The following is a 21,906-nucleotide window of genomic DNA, read 5'->3' on the forward strand; positions in this document are numbered from 1 at the left end:
TTCTACTTCCAACAGCTTTACTTCCAAAAGCTTCCCTAAACATGGCCTTATATTTAAACCTCGGGCTCTCTCTAGAATATCAGGCCCAAGACCAACCTAAGTCCGAGGACTTGTTAAGCCGGCCTGAATCTAGATTGGCTATAATTTAATCTCTACCATGACCCTAAAATCTAAATATCGAGCTCCAGTGCAGTTTTTCCATGCCTCGCACGCTGGTCCGACCCACAGTCCATGCCCTGAAACCCAGCCCTCTTTTTTCTTGATAAACACCAGGTCGTTATAGTCCCACATCGGCTGATTAGGGTGCAACTTGGGTTTCTAAACATGGACTAGTCCTCCATGGAATAGCTTGAGCTCTTGAAGCCACAAGTCCGAGACATCTCTTGCCATCAACAGGACTTTGGCATAAAGAAACCTGTACCTAGATATGGGGGATCTCTGAAGGAAGGGCAAGTCACAGCTCTGGTAATTTCCGGAAGATTTTAACGAACAGAAAACGAAACGGGAGCCAAAACAAACGCCAACTACCGTTACTTAACCTCCATATTCCGTGGAGTCCGCAGAGAGGTCGGACCTTAAGCAACGAAAGAATCGTATAGCTTCCAGAAACCGGGCACGGATGTTTTTCCGATCAACATCAAACCACATAAACCGAAGCGATCTGACAAAGCCAAACCAAAAACCAATTAATTAACAAAGCTCCTTAGTTTCAAGGTCGCCAAGTTAAGGGGTCAATAAAAAGCCATCTGTGACAGTTCAGGACCTTCTATAATTAATCATCCATTAGTCGGAAGGGAACAAAACAGATACAAAGAAAAAAGCAGGAGAAGATTAAAAAGGAAAGAAAGAAAGAAAATATTTTTGATTCCTTTTTTTTTTTGCAATTCTTTCTTTACCTTTTTTTTTTCCCTTTTTCTCAATTTTACTACACCGTATTAGCGCAAATCGTCAGCTTCAGTTTGGAAAGGTCGACCAACCACCATCTACCAACCTACCCACCCCGACAAGTGGGACTTCACCTTGACTAACCATACAACCACTAGAATCATGAAAGAGAAGAATAAGAACAACTAATTCCCTCCAAGGAGAACGAAAGCTGGGGGAAAATTCTACAGAATCTGTCGCACCGGACATGTCGATGCCAGTAGCACTGGTCTGGGCATACTTACGAACAGCCATCGAATCTCTCCCCAATCATTGTAAGCTTGCTCATGAGGAATTACTTTCAGAGGCACTGCTTCTTTATTTCTCAATGCCGGATGCCCAACAGGTTTGACTGTTCTATAATTCCAAACTGCATTACCTAGTCTGTGAGCCAGAATTCTTAACCTTAGGTTGGGATGCCGCCGTCCTGCCCTCGCCCACATTTAGACAGGCATCCTTCAGCTGTTACTTCGCTGCAACCACCATTGTTTGATCTTCCTTGGTCTTTCCGGCAGCCATCTCTGTCAACTGGGGACTCGAAACTTCAAACTTTGGATCACCTTGCTTTGCAAATTGGGCCAATTCATCAGCTTTTGGCTGGATAAGGTACAAATAAAAGCATTAGCGAAGCTCTAATGTTGTCAGTAAAATACCTAAAGATTGTCATTCCAACAAGGGAATAGATTCACAAAACATACAGCACAGAGCACCTCATAATATTATCAACTATGATGTTATGATGTCAATCAGTAACCCCAAGAAATACAAAATTTCATGTAGCATATAGACATTATATTTGGTTATTTACCAGCAACCAACTATATCTTTTCCTAGTATGCATGGCTGAATTCTATTCCTAGTATGATCCACAAAACTTTCTGTGTCACCAGAATTTGCCATGATGCAAAACCAATTGGATCTATTCAACCGGTGGCAGTTAGCATTCAGGCACATGGTAAATCCAAGAAATTTTACATTAACAATGCCAGCCCCTAGATTGCATGAGACAGTTCTTTTCCAGTAAATACATGACTTTTCAGCAGATGTGCATAATGCCCAGCCACTTTATCAGGATTCTTTTTTCTCTTGCTCAAACATAATAGCATAACAACCTCCGCAGTCAAAAATGTACGGCCAACAACAGCCGTGCAATTAGATGATTGAAATCAGAATAAAATAAGATCATGGTACAGGCGTGAAGGAAAACATTACCATTGAAAGAACCAAATTTGGAGTAGGTTGCTTGCTCCTTTTCTCCTGCATGCCTTTCTGCCGATTCTCATAAAAGCCAAAGTCATCCAGTATGGAAGCCTTTGAGGAATAGCTCTTAAAAATGTTCAACATCTCAGTACCTTGGGGAAATTTCACCTGATATAAATGCATTATAAGAATTTGATTAGAAACAATTTATATAATACATACATAGCTCTTAAAAATGTTCAACATCTCAGTACCTTGGGGTAATTACACCTGATATAAATGCATCATAAGAAATTGATTCGAAACAATATACAAACATACATAAATTCAGTACGTCCAGACCAAAATCCCACAACTGGACTCAAATCAATGAATAAACGAAGGATTGGAGCTAGATAGTGCATATACATAGTGGCATGTCCACCACCTTACTGGAACTCCGGATTGGAACAGCTAGTGATGAGATGCTGCACTATCCTTGACAGCTGGACTAGCCTTACAAGAACTGTGCAACATATTTGTGAGAGAAATCAGAGCACAACACCAGCGTATAGATAGTGCATCACGCAGACAAGTTACAGACTGCTTCCTAACATGCTGATTTCAACGAGATGCAACCAATAGCTTACAATAATTAACATTTATGGCAAACCAGAACTGATTGAAAAGGAATTAAATAATGCATGAGTTAACATCAATCTAAGAAGTGTCATTTATCTTAAAAGCAGTATTAATAAAATATATAATAAATCCAAAGTTCATGTTTAATCAAATTTTGCAGAATCAGACATGAACAGGACTGGCCATCTCGGCATTTTGATAAATCTGGTGATTTGCACAAATTATCGAGCAGTTACATTGTAGTTTATGAAGGGTACCTCTTGTGCATCTCTGCTATTTGTAACAGGCTTGTTGTCATTGTTCTCCAATATTATATGACGAAACTGTCGATTCGGAACATCCTTTATTATGTGCCACTTTACTGGGAAAAACCCGTTCCACTTGTCTTGTTGCCAAAAATCCATGTTCTTGCCAAAATCTACTCGACCAATCATTTCAGCTACACCACAAAACTGACCACTTGCGTTAACCTGAGCATTATACAAAAAATTAAAAGATGAAAGTAAGCAAAGAGATAAGCTGAATATTAATTTGCAACAGAATCCTTTTAAATGAAAAACTGCATTACAGTTAAGCTACTAACATTCTCTTAGCAATTCTGTGGGTGGAAAGAAAATGGAATTTAGAATGGCAAAGCTAGCAATCTAAGTCCCACAAACATCAATCTCAAAAGTTACAACTCAAAATCTTGCTGTAGCTGAAACATACCATGTATCACCAGGACAGATTTGTAGTAGCTACAAAGTTACTTAAAAATCAGAAGCTGTAATGCAGTTGGATTACCATTGTCTAAACATTGCGTGATAAATTTAGACAAAACAATAACAGCATTTAGAATGAAAAGGTAAAAAAACATACTTAAGTCCTAGACATCCCAATGTCTTCATCCAAATTCCAACTTGTTACTGAATTTAATCATATTCCAAAAGTTTAAGCAAGTGTATGCATCTTAGACATGCATCTCGATAAGAAACTGATGACCAAGATTAAGAATGTCTTTATCGAAATAATTGCAGCAAATTACTGGCAGGGCTCTAAGAGATATGGGTGTATCAGAGTCAAGTAAATGTTAGCACCATCTGAGATCCACAGATATTTGCTCGACTTTAAATTTCCACTAATTTGATGAAACCTTATAGTAAAAAAGGTCTCCTCAATAAGAAGTTTATTTTCTTATTAGATACAAACACTTATATGAATGTTACAAATACAAAAAAAAGGCGCAACTTTATTCAGCTGATTGTAAATTTGTAACATTGGTTACCCAGATGCTGTTGCCTAGCAAATCATAGCCCATAATTCTAGTTAATATTAATGATTATATCAGGTTACATCTATAATTAGGCCTGTAAAAGGATCAGTATACTTACAGAAAAGAAAAGAAACACAGGACACTTGCTACCATTTCCTGCCATCTTCTCCTGTGCAACTTGAAAAGCATTGTCAAGCCTTTGATTTCCATTTGAAGTGCTTGCCCATACATTATACTTAATACTCTTGTGAATGTCATCTTCACTGTATGATTTTATCACATAAAACAAAGCATGATCATACTTTGTAGGAAAATCAGGATGGTTAAAGTCATCTTTATTTACAATAGCAGAAATTGAGATGCTACTGTTCTGATTCTTCTCAGCAGTGAGAGATCCAACTGGTGCAACCTCAGAGTTCCAAGAACTTTTGGAGCTATTTGTTCTTGGACCACGGTTCTGTTCATTTAGCAAATCAAAATCGCCAAGGCCATGTAGCTTGTTTCTTGCTTTCAGCTTCTCGCTGCCAACCAAACTTCTTCCATCTTCTTTCAAATTAATGGAGCTGCTTGGATACAGCAGGCCTCCTTTCCCTTGGTTAGTGTACGAAGCAAACTTGTTTATGGGAAGATAACCTTTGGATAGAACAGCAGCAGCAACCTATACATTAACAATGTGCCAAAAGATAGCACAAAATTTGCATTCAGGCAAAGGTTCTGAAGTTATTAAATATGTATAAAATGCATTACCTTATTCGCCTGCTTCAAAGGTTGACCCCGTACTGCAGGAGTCAGTGACACATCTAATGCTGGTGAGGATCCTTTTGTTTCTGAGGTAGATGTTGTGGTTGGTGAAGCTTTTGAATGGGCAAGTGTGTGGCTCTGGGAAGAGAAATTAGGCTTGCTACATGGATTTGATGGATTCCCGTTAATTGTTTTTCCTTGGAGTGCACCTGGAAAAAGAAGAGATGGATCCCATGGATATGCAGGAACCAGCTCAGGTCCATAAGAAACTGGTTGAGGGACAGGCCCTGGAGATGCAAGTGGTTGAGGGATTATAGGAGTTGGGTAATATGGCTGTTGACTCAAGTACTGTCCATCAACACCGACCATAGCTCCAGGTAAGAATGTGCTGTAAGAAGTATATCCAGGTTGAATGCCTGGCATATAGTATACAAAGGATCCATTATCTGCTTGAACGGCCTGAGATAAAGCATCAACGTATGTTAGTGCAGCCCGATATCGCATAATCAGCTAGTATCTTACAAAAGCATAAGTCATTACCCATACGATCATTTATCTATCCATGACTATAAACATAAATAAAGATACTAAAATCAGAGGGAGATGCTTTGATGAGTAGATAAGCTGTGTGATGGCCTAGCAATTACAGCTAATCAGAAAGGTAAGAAATCAAGTATCTTTAACTGAGGTATTTCCTGGTGATTTCACCTTTTATTTTTTTATCTCATTGTTTATATCCATTAGTCAAGAGAAGGAAACAAAGTGAGATTTCCAAGCTTATCATTTCCAGTTAGTTCCTACACATAATAGGATGCCATGGAAAAGGAACTAGACACATCATGCTCCACAAAAGGTTGTTCATTTAACTATGTTATTGGAATAAAAAGTTCGAGAAACTATAACAGTTTTTAATACCCATTAGAATGCTATTGAAATTTCTTGTTATTCAATAAGAAAAACCTTCCATACCTAATCAATAGTTAAAGAAACATCAAATTTAAGAAAAGTTAGATAGTAAAGAAATGCCTGAACATCCATTGATAAGATACAAGACAACATCCATCTTGGAAAAAGTGACAATCAGAACTTTTATATAGTTTGCAACCTATATTATGTCCGATTGAATAATAGAAATAGCAATAATGATAATAGTAGTGATGATAGTAATATTAATAGTAAAAGCAACTTGACAGCAAGAAAAGAAAAGCAACAGTAACTGTAAAACTAACAGTATATAGCAATAGAGTCAAGAAGAAACTAAATGAGGGACAAAAGAAACTAGCTTTCTGGCGTTCCATGAGCTGCACATGTATTTTGGCTTGCCCCCGGATAAGGAGAAATACAAAAACTAAAAACGACTTCAAAGTAACAATCAATATATATATATATATATATATATATATATATATATATATATATACAATAATGCGAATAAAAAAACTTACAGGAGGCTGCATTTCTAAGCCATCAGATCCCAAAAGGTAACTTTGGTCATCCCATTCTCCAAACGACCCATTAAACCCTGTGCCTGCTCTACCATCAGACAAGGGAAAAATATATCTCTCAAAAGCTGATAAAACACATAGGATAAGAGCCAAACCTGGATAGTAGTATCCATAGTAATACATGCACTGATCGCCCACCAGAGCTTTCTGGTCCACCTCACTTTCTTTGATACTGCTCGTTGCATCCTCCGAGGAGATGCAAGATGTTGAATCAGAGGGGCTTGCATCTTTAAGGCCACACTAAAGATAAACAGAGAGGCAGAAATAGGATATTGTTAAAAAGCAACCCAGAGCCGGAACTTAGTTACATCTAAGACTGAAAGAAATAGGAAGACAAAATAAAAAAAGAAAGATCAAGTGATAAAAAATGGGAATTTTTATTATTATAGAATCAATCAAATGAGAACAAAGCATACCATCTTGACATTGCTGGCTTTTGGTGGTAGGTCTATCTTCAGATTTTTCATAGCATCTTCAATAGCTGGAAAAGTCAAGGCTCACAAATTCAGAAATTCTTCCGAAAAAATGAGAACTTCAAGTCTTTACAATAGACTCCAATACATCAACCTCATATTGGATCTCACAAAGCACACATAGTCCCCCAAAAACCAATACAAGTAAGCTAATGACAACCAGTATACAACACAACCTTGATCAGTCTCGGATCTACGGAACAACAAACTATTGGACAGATCGAGACGTAAACATTTTTATCATTCTTATATGAATCCTCGCAGATCCAAGGTCTAGAAACTGTTTCAATAAATCCATCGATCAAAGACAACAGAAAAAGGAGAAAAGAGAAACAAGGCAACTGATAAGAAATGTTCGGAAGCATGAAATTCCAAAAGAATCCAATCTCATCAAAAATTCCAAATGAGAAGCATCGACATAAGCCCCGAAAGAACCAGAGCTCTACTCAAACTTTTGACTCAAATCAACAAAAAATTTCTGAACTTTAGAGCCGACAAGACCGTCAGAAGAACAGACATCCAATCCAACAATATCTAACCTTTAAAACTGCTGGAAATTTCTATATAACAGACATCCACAATAATTCACTAAACGCCGTCGCAACAGCTCAACCAATCCAAAACCAATTTTTTTTTTGTCAAAAAGGCTTGGTTACAGATCTGAGCTCCGATCAAAGAAGCAAAAGAGGCCTAAATCATGAACAGTGGATGGGGAGCCATTAAAACATCGATCAAAGATTCGCTACCAAGCACCAAACCCACGATATATCAAAGAAATACTTTCTTTTAACGGCACGAATCCACGAAATTATATAGAAACGAAAGAATAAAGAAAAAAAAAACTTTTATTAAAAATTAAGGATACCCTTCTCTGGTTTGGCTGCCGCGTCCATTAGATCACACCACAAATCGCCGCAAAAGAACCCTAGGCTTGTTCTTCCTCCCTCCAGCTCGAAGACAGAACCAAGAACCCCCCTGCCGAAACCCTAGCTCGATCGGCGGGCAAAAAGACCTCCGCGATCGGTGGCGGAAGTCGCCGGAGCTGGGAACCGCTTCCGAGGAGCGGAGGAGGACGAACTGAGGTAGGAAGGAAATGGCGGCGACTTCGTTTCAGAAGCCGGAAAGGGCCGCGAGGGGGATCGGGGTAAAAAGGAACGGCAGGGAGACGCCCACGTTACCTTTCACAGGCGATCTTACGGTCCACGCCGCTTCGCGCTCCACAACAGCTGGGCTATTGTCCGTCGGATACTCCGAGGATCAGTAGCCGGGGGGCATCTAAAATCCACAGGGCGTCTTTCCAGTGTTCCGTAGAAATCTTCTAGATTAACCGTCCTGAATCTCCTGATAGACAGAACGACGTAGTTGTTTTGTCGTGTAAGCTTCTAAATTTGTTTGTTTTGGATGGTCCTCGTTAAGATAAAAGACTTGTGAGGATATCTGTATTGAAGTCATCCGCACGCATGGGTGCATTATGGGCGGGTATCGCGTGATGGGCAACGCCAAATATGGCATGTGCGCTTGTTATGGAATTTCTGACCACCACCGGTGAGCTCACCGGGGAAACGGTAGTTACGGTACCGCAGACGAACCCGGAGATTTGGATGTCGAATGTTGCTAGTAAAGGAAACCTGGCGAAGGAACCCAGCACATGGAGGCGGGGTTGATGCCACAATAAACAGCGTAATTATTCTCCAAAGCTTTCAGACTCTTCGGTGTAATTGGCTAAGGCGGTGGGCCCTCACTTTCTTTCTCTCTCTTCCATTACTTAATGGAGAAGCTTTGGGCAAGTCGGAGCTCAGCTCCTCGAAGGCTCGAAGCTTCCTCGAAAGGGAACGGGGAAGGCGAACAGCACGTCATTGGTGACGTGGATCTTTTATCACCGGCAACGCGAGACTATGCAGGAAGAATCGAGGCCATGACCAGTAGGTGTCGGACACGTCACCCGAGCACAGAAGTTCTTAAACTGGGGCCGGACAGTTAGGTCGTGGGCGGAAATGGAAGGACGCGTGACGCCATGGGACGCAGCCACGTGGATGGTAGATCTTGTCCTTGTGATTGCCTGAGATGTCGTGGTGGTCCTCAAACCCCGTATTTTATTTTTAGCCGTCGTGATCACCTCGTGGATGGATACCTACCCTGCGGTCACAGCGCATACTTTTGAACGGATCGCGGCCTCCACGCGTTCCCACTTGGTTCTCATGGTGCCCTTTCTTTTGATGCATGCTTAAAACTTTATACCTAAGCACCGTGTCGGCAATCTGGCTTTTGGATGTGAAACCATCTTGCATGTTCCCTTCTGCTAGCCTCCCAACAAAGAAAAGTGAAACATGTCACAATTTATGGGCAGAGTGGAAGTAAAAAAATGTGGCAAGCTCTAAAATTGCATATAGTTCTCACTACTAATTTAAAGATGGTATAATTTGTACATAGCACACATAGATGAACACTATATTTATAGCATAGAAGTACCGTATAACGGCTACAGAGACAACGATTATTAGATGATTTCTCAAACAAACCGCTCTTAACCTTATCGGATGGATCTGTATTGCATTTGAAATAGAATTAGCATTATTAATTGCATGGTGATATGGTGATATCTTCGATCATGCAAGATACCCCTACTCTTTATTATTTCTAGAGGTGGTTAGCTTATAATGATTGTATAAGTATGGAGGAGGGAGTATTGGAGCATTGTGGCTTTCTTTGGTCTTCTTTAATCGGAAGTCAGGGAATCGAATCAACTTGCAGGATAACCTTATCTTCGAATTGGGGTGAGTAGATTATGCATTATGCCTCCCTAATGTTGCTAGAATCAAAGCGAGAGTTTCATTATATAATGAAGGCATCTATTGCTTCTTGTTCTTTTGAAAAAGTAATGGAGAAGAATCTTGATTCTCACTACCCTCTAGACGTGTTTGAACTATTCGACCAAACAACAAAACATAGATGTTGAAGATAATGGTCTTCGAACTGAATAAGAATTTTACTAAGAAAAATTGTTTCTGTTTTCTAATTTGATTCAATTTATTTGTAAAGGCTGCTAATGAGCCTCTAGAATTATCTAGAGGAGAGTCATCTAGAGGATGTGATGAGAAAAAAAAGGCTTCATTTTCATTAGGAAAGAACCTTTTTGGCTATGTTAAGACTTGTCAGAATATAAACTAACTAATTCCAACTATTTTGCCTTCACACAATGTTTATTGCAAAACTCATTCCCAGGCTTGTAGCATATTGAATATAGCTGAGACAAATACATCGAGAGATAAACTATCAGAATTGATGACCAATATGGTTTAATTTACATATTTGCACCCCTCTTCTCACACCCTTCCATTAGGTAGAAGTTTTAGGTCGGATCATATGAATAGTACTATTATTCTTATTCTTTTTCATAGAAAAAAAATCATAATTTGGTTAACTTCAACAAATGAGCTTCTTTTCTAGCATAGCCTAACGAATTCTGTATTTGAAAGATATTAATTGCAAAACTCAGTATTAAGTGCATGATATATGAATTATAGCCAAGGAAATGTAGCAATCATTGCAACTTAGGTTCACAAGTTCGTGCCCTCATTCCTTCGCAAATACATTGGATGGAGGTTTCAAGTTTAAGCTTGGAAAATAACATTTTTCCAATATTTCTCGAGGAGAAAGGGCTGGACAAGGAGGAGGAGAGAAAGAAGCTTATTAGCTCTGACTCTCCGGTTACAAGCAAAGTTTTTAATTAGTTAGTATTGGCTAAAACATCACAAAATCCTAGGTGGAAAAAAAATAATTACTAAAGAAATCTCATGGTGAGATGCAAAACAAATATTTTCAGAAAATATGGTTAGGCAGACCAAAAGATCAAAACTCAAATAAAAATTTGTAGCATAGACAAATTGGGAGTTGCAAGTATTTATGCCTATGAAGCCAAATAGGTGTGCTTTCCAGATTGGATGTAAATACTAAACAACAAGCTAACGATCAACCACAATAACATTGTTATAGTATCTATATTATATAGGCATTATTTATTTTTTTGAATGTCTTATTTAGTGTCATTTCCGATACATAAGTAGTGATAATCTCATCTTACATGTTATTCCGATAATATCACTCATCGAATAAGGGCTTGCATGGATTTTCATACATTGACCTTTCATACTAGTTCTAGACTATAACGACAACTATCAAAATTAAACAAATATAAATAATTTTTAATCACAGCTATTTACTTGTTCCATCAAGTGCATCATGAAACCTAGCTATGAGCTCTTGATCTAATGCACGTTGTGAAAGAGATCGATCGGTTCTAGCAGTGATAGCATGCTGAAATTTTAAATTTTTTCTGTGATTGCACCTGTTCGGGTTGCCTACATACCCCTTCATAAGGGGGATCAAGCCACACGTAATTCTTTTTAATTAAAAATCGTAGTGAAAAATATTGAATTAAACATTTTAATTCTAGCATGCATAAGAAATCAGATTTAAAAACATCACTACAAAACATATGATCGATATGCCGGAATCGTTTAAACAATTATGCTAAATCATTTGCATGATTAATATCAGATCTGAAATGAGATTATTAAGTTCTAAACTTGACTAATCTATGATCCAACTAATCTTCGAATACCCATTGAATAGGTTCTGAAGATTACTCTATGAAGAGCCTCTGAAGAGGTTTAACCCTCGGGGATTAGATCTTATCTAAATTACTAGTATCAGATTTATACCTTTGCAAAATCAGAATATAATAGATCAAATGCTCGAGCTTCGCAGCCACACTATCGTCTGGCCTCCACGAGTAATCCACGCGAAGTTTTTGAAGAGATCCAATCCCGCGGAAGTGCTAGCTTGCGCAGAATTTCTTGAGGCTGAAATTTGATCTTCCTGACACTATCAACCTTTGATCTGCCTTTTTGGAAGAATTTGGAGAAATGGTTTATAGGGATTGAAGAGAACTTAGATCTGATCTAAAGGCTCTTATCAGGGACCCTTAACACTAATGGCGTGAAGGACTTAGAGGAGGAAGAAATCGGCTAGAAGGTATGCAGAATTTTTCCATGCATGAACTAGGGTTCCTCTCTTTTCTTTTTCCTTTCTTCCTTCTCTTTTTTTTTCTTTTTCTCTTCATTCCGGCCACAAGCTGATGAAGGTCCTTTTAATGTCGCCCTCCACTCCTCTTTACACGCCAACCTTCCAATATTTTGGGAGGATTTTAGGGGGTTTTGAATTCAAAATTCAAATGCTTGTTTTATGCGCCAACACATGATGAAGCTTGATCTAATCTAAACCATTCATCATGTCGCCACTTCCTTCTTTCAATTTCAAAATTTCCATGCCCACAATCAGATTAGAGGGTCATGAGGTAATTTTGTGGTGTTTAAATTCGAAATTCAAACTTAATTAGAAGTGAGATAAAGATAAGGATGACATATGCCATGAAGAGAGAGAATTTGATCTTATCCAATTCTTTTTATGAATTTATCTCTCCATTTCGCCCCTGATGATGAAGGAGGTCCCTGATGTATGCCACATGTCCCATGGCGCCATTAAATAAATTAATTTAATTTTTAATCATATTAAAAATTAATTTATGGCGCCATGCATGGATATGTGACATGTGGATTTCAAAATCCGAACGGTTTCAGATCAAATTTATTTAATTAAATTAAATCCTAATAATTAGGATGGTCCAATTACCTTGGGTTGAACCTAATCCAATTAGGTCAATCCCTAATTAAGCATAAATTTAATCTAATTTAATTTGGTCAACCTAAGTCCTTTTGATTCAGACCTAATCCAATCAGGTCAAAAACCCTGATTGAGCCCAGAGTTGAATCCAATTCAATTTGGCTCATCCTCAGTCCATTTACTCAATCAAATTGAGTTTATTAGTAATCTAATCACTAATTAATTCTCCAATAATTACTTTAATTATTTTATAAGATAATTTGCCAATCGAATTGACCAAATTATCTCTGAATGATTCTCAACCATCCATCAGCTATCTTGATCAATCAGAAAACTTCTATGTGTGTGACCTCATAGATTCGAACCTAGATCGGTAGTACAGGAACAACTTCCTGCACTAAACGATGTGACCATCCAGCAATGGTAGGTCGAATATATGCGAAACAAATATTCTGAAATTCTGGACTATGGTTACTGTATAATTCATCCCTTTGACTTCTAATGCCAAGATGACCTTAGAGTTCTGTCAACTCTGTAATCAGTGCATCCATGATATGATTCAACTTTAGAAATTCTGTGACTCCTCACAAGGATTACCCTAGCCAAGGTTTTGCTAAATTGAACACAAAGCATTATCCCCTGTTTTCAGGAGGGGTCAATTCCATTTTAACTCACTCACTGATTTCGTAAGTATTTGACTGCACCCAGTAACCTTCCATCCCAGAATTAGAAATTCTGCTAGTTCGGTACCAAAGTACAGTGAGTTGCTTGCTAATCACTGTGGTGATCTTAGGTCTGAGGGATACTTATATCCATATCCACTCGAAACATCTCTCGACAGTAGAGTGTTCCGGAATTGGTCACGTTCAGTGAAATGTACTCCTATACTTCACCTATGTAACATATCAGTGTCTCCACACTTCTTGGTTAAGAGGACAACCAACGTATATGTCTCACAACGACCTAATCTCGATAATGCTGTCGTCCTAGTAATAGTATATCATTTGATCACGAACAGGTTTAAGGACTTGAAGATAAATCCTCCTTTATCATAAAATAAATTCTAAGGACTTCATCATATAAGAGTTCATTTGAAGATATTTAATAAAATGATGAATAATACCAAATAACACTTTATTAATTTATCAATTCATTTACAAAATTTATTTGATCGCTGACTCGCTCCGACCAAGCTCGGGGCGCCTCGTGTGTTCATCGACTCACCCCGACCAAGCTCGGGGCGCTCTCTCCAATGATACGCCCCGACCTCTGAGCTCAGGGCGCTTCGCCGAGCACACCTCGGAACCCAAGATGCTAGCGTTGGAAATTGTATCCTAAATGTCAATCGTCAGCATGTTGATGATTGAATTTTGTAAATAAATTGACAAAATTAATAAAGTGTTATTTGGCATTATTTATCATTTCATCTTCAAATGAACTCTTATATGATGAAGTTCTTAGGACTTATTTCATGATAAAGGAGGATTTATCTTCAAGTTCTTAAACCCATTCGCGACCAAATGATATACAGTTATTAGGACGACAGCATTATCGAGATTAGGTCGTTGTGTGACATATACATTGGTTGTCCTCATAACCAAGGAGTGTGGAGACATTGGTATGCCACATAGGTGAAGTGTAGGAGTACATTTTACTGAACGTGACCAATTTCGGAACGCTCTACTATAAAGAGTTATTCCGAGTGGATATGGGTATAAGTATCCCTCAGACCTGAGATCACCACAGTGATTAGCAAGCAACTCACTATACTTTGGTACCGGACTATCAGAATTTCTAAGTCTGGGACGGAAGGTCACTGGGTGCAGTCAAGTACTTGCAAAGTCGGTGCGTGAGTCAAGATGGAATTGACCCCTCCTGAAAATAGGAGATAATGCTTTGTGTTCAATTTAGCAAAACCTTAGTCTGGGTAATCCTTGTGTTGAGTCACAGGATTTCTAAAGTTGATCACATAGTGAGTGTACTGATTAGAGAGTTGACAGAACTCTAAGGTCATTCTAGCATTAGGAGTCAAAGGGATGAATTATATAGTAACCATAGTCCAGGATTCCAGAATATTTGCTTCGCATATATTCGGCCTATCCAGACGTCGGGTACCATTGTTAGATGGTCACAACGATTAGTGCAAGAAACTATTCCTGTACTACCGACTTAGGTTCGAACCTATGAGGTCACACGCATAGAAGTTTTCTGATTGATCAAGATTGCTGATGGATGATTGAGAATCATTGAGGGATAATTAGATCAATTTGATTAGCAAATTATCCTATAAGATAATTAAGGTAATTATTGGAGGATTAATTAGTAATTAGATTACTAATAAACTCAATTTGATTGAGTATTTGGACTAAGGATTAGCCAAATTAAATTGGATTCAATTTTGAGTTCAATCAGAATTTTTTGACCTGATTGGAGTCGACTCAAGTTTCCTTGGAGTCGACTCGAGATGGGCTGGGGTTGACTCCAGCTTGGCTGGGGTCGACTCTCTCAGAGCATCCAGAGAATGTCTTCTGCTTTCCCAGGTAGAGTCGACTCGAGCACCTTGGGGTCGACTCGCTGGGTGTATCAGGGAAAAGGTTCTCTGTCATCGCAGCCGAAGTCGACCTACGAAGCTATGGGGCCGACTCGGGTCGACTTTGGAGTTGACTTGAAAGGGAAGGAGTCGACTCGAGGCGACTTGGAGTCGACTCGAGTTCGGAAAGGTCGACTCCATCCAAAAATCTGGGAGCTCGCGAAAATGCTGAACCTCCGGGATTCGATCTAGAAGTGGTTTTTCAATGAAATCTGATGGAATTTGGGTCGTGGAACATGTGGAAAAATGGGGAGATGATGATGGAAGATCATCACCACACATTTTGATTCTATCTTATCCGCATGAACCATATATTGTTTGGATTTTGAATTCAAATAAAGATAAGATCTATCTTGTTGCAACCATCCCCTTCATGCGCCAACAAGATACCAGATTTCACTTGAATTTCGAATTCAAATGATCAGATGGCGTGCCTATAAAATGGAAGAGTTCCAACTCGGCAAGACAATAAAATTTTTGAATGAAATTCAGCCTTCATCTCACCCATTCTATTTCATCTAAGTCCATCTCGCCATTAGTGTTAGGGATCCTGAAAAGAGCCTTTAGATCAGATCTAAGTCCTCTTTAATCCCTATAAACCTTTCCTCCAAGTTCTTCCAAGAATACGAATCAAAGGTTGATCGCGATCGGGAAGATCAATATTCAGCAACAAGGAAGATCCTGCGCAAGCTAGCACTTCCGCGGGATTGGATCATTTCAGGAGCTTCGTGTGGATCACTTGTAGAGGCCAGACAAGTGTGTGGCTACGAAGCTCGAGCATCAGATCAAATACTTTCAGATTTCATAAAGGTATGAATCTAAAGATATCTCTTTTATAGGTTCCAATCCTCGAGGGTTAAACCTCTTTTGGGGCTCTTCATAGAGTAATCTTCAGAGCCTATTCGATGGGCATTCGAAGATTAGTTGGATGTTAGATTAATTAAGTTTAGAACTTAATTTATAATCTCATTTCAGATCTAAATTTAGTCATGCAATGATTTTAGCATAATCGTTTAAACAAGCCTGGCATATTGATCATGAATACTTGTAGTGGTAAATTGAAATTTGATTTCTTATGCATGCTAAAATTAAAATGTTTAATTCAGTTTTTCGCTGCGTTTTTCAAAAATAAAAGAACTACGTATGGCTTGATTGTTGGGATTTGTATCCTAAATGTCAATCATCACTATATTGATGATTGAATTTTGTAAATGAATTGACAAATTAATAAAATGTTATTTGGCATTATTCATTATTTCATCTTCAAATGAACTCTTATATGATGAAGTCCTTAGGACTTATGTTATAATAAAGGAGGATTTATCTTTGAGTCCTTAAACTTGTTCGCAACCAAATGATATGTTGTTACTAGGACGACAGCATTATTGAGATTAGGTCGTTGTGTGACATGTTGATTGTCCTCTTAACCAAGGAGTGTGGAGATACTGGCATGCCACATAGGTGAAGTGTAGGAGTACATTTCACTGAACGTGATCAATTCTGGAACGCTCTACTGTCGAGAGATGTTTCGAGTGGATATAGGTATAAGTTTGGCCCTCTTACCTAAGACCGCAACATGTGATTAGCAAACAACTCACTGTACTTTGGTACCGGACCATCTGAATTTCTAATTCAGTGACGGAAGGTCACTGGGTGCAGTCAAGTACTTGCGTAGTCAATTGTGAGTCAAGATGGAATTGACCCCTTCTGAAAATAGGAGATAATATCTTGTGATTAATTTAGCAAAACCTTGGCCAGGATAATCCCAGTGAGAAGTCATGGGATATCTAAAGTTAATCACATAATGGATGTATTAATTATAGGGTTGACAGTGAGCTCTAAGTATACTTGGGCATCGGGCCGTGCTGGGCCGGCCCGGCCCAGGCCCACCGGGCCCGAGGTCTAAATGGGCCGTGCCGGGCACGGCCCGTTCAGCACAGAACGGAAGCCCGGCCCGGCCCCAGGCCCGTCTATTGGCGGGCCGGGCCGGGCACAGCCCGTCTCGGGCGCAAACGGGCCATGCCAGGCACGGCCCGTCTGGAGAGAGGGGGAGAAAAATAGCCGTTTCCAACGGCTATTTTGGAAAATTTTCAAAATTGCCCCTCCCAACAGTCCAAAAACGGCTAAATTGAGGGGTATTTTGGGGAAAAAATTTTTTTTGGCTTCTATAAATAGCCCTTTCCTCCCTCATTCTCACCACACCAAACCAACTATTCTCTCCTTCTCTACTACTATTATTTCTCTCTTCTAAAGTACTCTTCTAGCAATTTAATTTTTAGTTTGCATTTAGCAAGTGTTCAAGTGCTACACAAGAGGAGGTTCCTGTTGAGAAGAGAAGGTCACTCCTGTTGAGAACACAAGAGGAAGCTCAGAATTTCGGCTCTGCCTCTGCCCTCCGACCCTCTACTCAATTCCTCCTTGTGGTTAGTTTTTATTTTTTGAATTCATCAATTTAGATATGTCATCTTTTGAGGAAAGTCATTTTGGCATTCCTCCTGTTTCTGAGGGGAAGAAACTAATCCCCAACCCCATGTTCCTAGTTTCTCTAGAACTAGTGAACCGAGTGAAGATCAAATCTCTTCTCGTAAGAGGACTAGTGCTATATGGAATGAATTTGATAGAGTTATGGTTGATGGAGTCTGGAAAGCTAAATGTAAAAAATGTGCCAAACTTTATAGTTGTAGTAGTAGTGGGGGAACAGGGCATTTAAAAAGACATCAAGAGAGTCATAGGATGCATGATTCTAATGCTCAAACTCAAAGTACCCTTAATATACAAGGGGGATTACCTGTAGGTAATTTTGCATATAATCATGAAAATCAAAGAAAAGCACTTGTAAAATGGATAGTTAAGGATGAATTACCTTTTAGTTTATGTGAATCTTTTAATTTTGAAGAATATGTTCAATTAAACCTACAACCTGCTTACAAAAGAACTAGTAGGCGTATATTTAGAAGAGTAGCTATGACTAACTTTTTAGCAATGAGACAAAGTTTAATTGAAACACTTTCTACTTTAAATGTAAAAATTTCATTAACTTCTGATATTTGGTCAGCATCTGTAGGTAGTAATTGTTTTATTGCCAGTACTGCTCATTATATTGATAATGATTGGCAATTAAATAAACGTATTCTTGCTTTTCGTGCTTTTGATTTTCCACATTCTGGGTAACAAATTTCAAATGTCATTTATCAAACTGCATGTTCATATAATATTAATGATAAAATTATGTCTATTACTTTTGATAATGCATCTAATAATAATTCTGCTGTTACATTATTAAAAGACTCATTGCATCCCATGTTAGATGGAAATTTATTGCATATTAGATGTGCATGTCATATCTTAAATCTTTCTGTTCAAGCTGGCATGGGCATGATTCAAGATGTGATTTCAAAAATTAGAAATGCAGTTTCTTTTATTCATGCTTCAAGATCAAGACTTCAAGAATTTAAGGAACTATGTATAAATCATGGTAAACGTTTTAAAAAATTTAAACTTGATGTAATTACTCGTTGGAACTCAACATATAGCATGATACATGATGCATACCCATATAAAAACTTATTAAGTGCATATATTAATGATCGTGGATTAGGCTTTACATTGACTTAAACTGATTGGAATAAAGAAAAAATTTTGGAAGATTTTTTGTTTAGTTTTTATAATGCTACCAATGTTCTTTCTGGTATTTATTATCCAACTTCATGTTCATTTTTACAACAAGCATATATAATTAGTCAAAAATTTGCAGAACATAGATATGATGATGTTTTAATGCCTATTATTGACCAAATGGAATCTAAATGGAATGAGTATTGGGACAAGATATGTCCTATGCATAACTTAGCTGCTGTATTTGATCCAAGAGTTAAATTGAATGGCGTGCTAATTTTACTTGATGCATACTGTGAAAATATGAATCAAGATCCTGAACCTGCTAAAAATGAGGTAAAACAACTTCTTTATGATATTTATGCTATATATGATAAAAAAATTCGTGGATCTAGATTTTCCGTACAAAGCTCTATTTCTTCTTCTAGTAGTTCTCGTTCGTCATCTATTTTTTCATTCATTGCACAGAGAAAACACACACATGCTTCAAGTTTATCTTCATCTTCTTCATCTTTAAGTAGTGAACTAGAATTTTATTTACGAAATGATCTTCAGTCTGCATATGATGAAAATCAAATAGAGAATCTAGATGTATTATCTTGGTGGAAGAGTGTTAAAAATCAATATCCGGTTATGTCTGCAATTGCACGCGATATTTTAGCTGTGCCGATGTCCACGGTAGCATCGGAATCCGCTTTTAGTACAGGTCGGCATGTTCTTGATGAAAAGAGAAGTAGGATGACGGGCGAAACGGTGGAGATGCTTCTCTGCTTCAAAGATTGGTTGGATGCTGAGGCAAGACTTCAAGATAAAGGTGGACATAATACAACATCCTCTGATGATGATTGAGGATGATAGTATTATTTTGATGATTAACAAGCAATTAACTAGAGTATGCTATAAGTTAAATTGATACTTCATTTATAAGTTCATTACTCTCAGTATATTTGGTTAATTGAAAATAGATACATGACCTTGTTCATTTGAATGAATCTAACCTTGAGAATGCAGCAAAGTGTGGATTGAGTCGACCCAAAGGTTGATTGGGTCAACCCCGGCACATCAAGAAATCATTTGGCACACTCCTGCAAAAATGGCACAAATGAACAGTGAGTTGGGTCGACCCAAGGTAAGCATGAGTCGACCCAACCTTGAAGAACCTCAAAAACATAACTGAAGAATGCTCTCTGGATTTACTGAGAGGGTCGACCCAAACAGTGGTTGAGTCGACCCAAGCTTGAGTCGACCCAAACCCTGAGAGGGTCGACCCAAAGGCAAGACAGAAAGACAGACAGAAATTGGTTCTCTGGAATTACTGAGAGGGTCGACCCAAGAAGAAGTTGAGTCGACCCAAGTGGACTTTGAGTCGACCCAAAGAATGGTTGGGTCGACCCATGGGAAGGAAGGCTGAAATTGAGGTTTCTGTGGTTTCTGAGAGGGTCGACCCAAGGAATGTTTGAGTCGACCCAAGTGAAGGTTGGGTCGACCCAAGGACAGGTTGAGCCGACCCAAACACGGGCTGAACATAACGGCTAGTTGTGCAGAAATGCTTTTTGGACTCCCAACGGCTATAAACGGCTAGTTTCTTCAATCCAACGGTCAGAAAGGACTATTTGGAGGTTGGAGAAGTATTTAAGAGGGAGTATTCATCAGAGGAAGCAAGCTTTGGGAAAATACATCAAGTGCATTCAAGAGAGAACCCTAGCAAGGCAAGCTTCATCCAAGTGCTTCATTCAAGAATCAAAAGAAAGTGGTTGAGCAGATTCAAAGAGTCATCAAGAGCTCCATCCACCCTTGAAGAGTGAAGCATCCTTGACAAAGAAGAGAGAAGTCACATCAAGCGATAAATATTCTCTAAACTCTTCTTTGTAGATTATATTGTTATATTTGCTCATCTAGGAGTTTAAATCTTCTTCCTTTGTTTATTAAACTACTTGTAAAGGTTGGTTGGTTAGCCCGCAAAACCAACGGAATAGGTTGATTGGTGAACCCGGAAAACCAATTGTAAAGGTTCGTTGGTAAGCCCGTAAAACCAACATAGGTTGTTGGTAAGCCCGTAAAACCAACGTAGGTTGTTGGTGAACCCGTAAAACCAATTGTATAGGTTCGTTGGTGAGCCCGTAAAACCAACATAGGTTTTTGGTGAACCCGGAAAACCAAAAGTGTATAGGTTCGTTGGTGAGCCCGTAAAACCAACATAGGTTTTTGGATTGTGAGCCCGGAAAACAATCCAACTGTAATCCGCGGGATTATAGTGAATTCCCAAGGGGACGCTTGGGGAGTGGACGTAGGTGCTAAGGAGAGCACCGAACCACTATATATTGTTGTGTTTGTGTTGTGCTTGTGCTTACGTTTATTCTTGCATCATCTTCTATCTTTGCACTAGTTTAAATCATTCAAATAGTTTAAGGAAGCATCCACCGCACTTAATTAAGAAAACGTTTAAAGCACCAAAATTTAGAAGAAACCAATTCACCCCCCCCTCTTGGCTTGTCACCTTGGGCAACAAGTGGTATCAGAGCAAGGTGCTGTAATAGTACTCATTGATCTCACAATCAAGAGTTAAAGATCATGACAACCCAAGTGGGATATTCTATGAGTGAGGGACAATTAATTGATAGACCTCCACTATTTGATGGTATAAACTACACATATTGGAAAGCACGCATGCGCATTTTCATTCAAGCACATGACTACGATTTATGGAGTATCATAGTCAATGGGCTACACACAAACACTAATCATGATAAAGAAAGGGCTCAACAAAATGCAAAAGCCATGAATATTCTATATTGTGCATTGGATGATAGTGAACTTAATAGCATATCTTTTTGCATAACTGCTAAGGAAATATGGAATATGCTTGAAGTTAAATATGAATGCACTAACGTTTCTAGTGAATTTGAAACTAGTTCCGAAGAAGAAGAGCATCAAACTGAAACTGAAAATCTATGCTTTGGAGCACATGAAGATGAGGTATATACTCGAACACAAAGTGATTTCTCATTCAAAAATCAAGTACATACTGAAGCTCAATCTGATTTTACATTCGATGAACTTCATGATGCTTTTTCTGATTTGTATTTAGAATATAAGAAACTTATTTGTAGGAACAAGAACTTGAAGAATGAAAATCAAATTCTAATAGATGAAAAACTAAAACTAAATAATAAAATTGAAATCTTAATTAAAGAAAATAAAGAACTAAATCAGAGAAATCAACTTCTCACTGAAAGCCATGATAAACTTAAGAAAAACAATGAATTGCTTTCAGAAGATAATGAAAAATTAACTAAAGAAGTT

At 38.4% G+C, this 21,906-nt stretch overlaps 1 protein-coding gene across 6 annotated transcripts; it reads right to left on the minus strand.

Annotated features, from left to right (window-relative positions):
- Nucleotides 1–751: 751 nt before the first annotated feature.
- Nucleotides 752–8,032, minus strand: LOC103714186 (YTH domain-containing protein ECT4-like). 6 transcript variants are annotated; one of them, XM_039125465.1, is made up of 9 exons: nt 7,895–8,031; nt 6,660–6,724; nt 6,339–6,483; nt 6,184–6,260; nt 4,745–5,197; nt 4,116–4,655; nt 3,003–3,215; nt 2,137–2,292; nt 752–1,521 (listed from the first exon to the last, which is right to left on the minus strand). In XM_039125465.1, exons 2-9 carry the CDS (start codon nt 6,708–6,710, stop codon nt 1,390–1,392), a joined length of 1,767 nt encoding a protein of 588 aa, XP_038981393.1. In that variant the 5' UTR covers nt 6,711–6,724; nt 7,895–8,031; the 3' UTR covers nt 752–1,389. The 6 variants fall into 6 exon arrangements, with proteins under 6 accessions (XP_038981393.1, XP_038981392.1, XP_038981391.1 ...); XM_039125464.1 differs by having other exon boundaries at nt 6,184–6,266; XM_039125463.1 differs by having other exon boundaries at nt 7,582–7,977.
- Between the last annotated feature and the right edge of the window lie 13,874 nt (nt 8,033–21,906).

Source organism: Phoenix dactylifera, chromosome 4, assembly GCF_009389715.1.
Source record: "Phoenix dactylifera cultivar Barhee BC4 chromosome 4, palm_55x_up_171113_PBpolish2nd_filt_p, whole genome shotgun sequence".
Taxonomy (NCBI): Eukaryota; Viridiplantae; Streptophyta; class Magnoliopsida; order Arecales; family Arecaceae; genus Phoenix; species Phoenix dactylifera.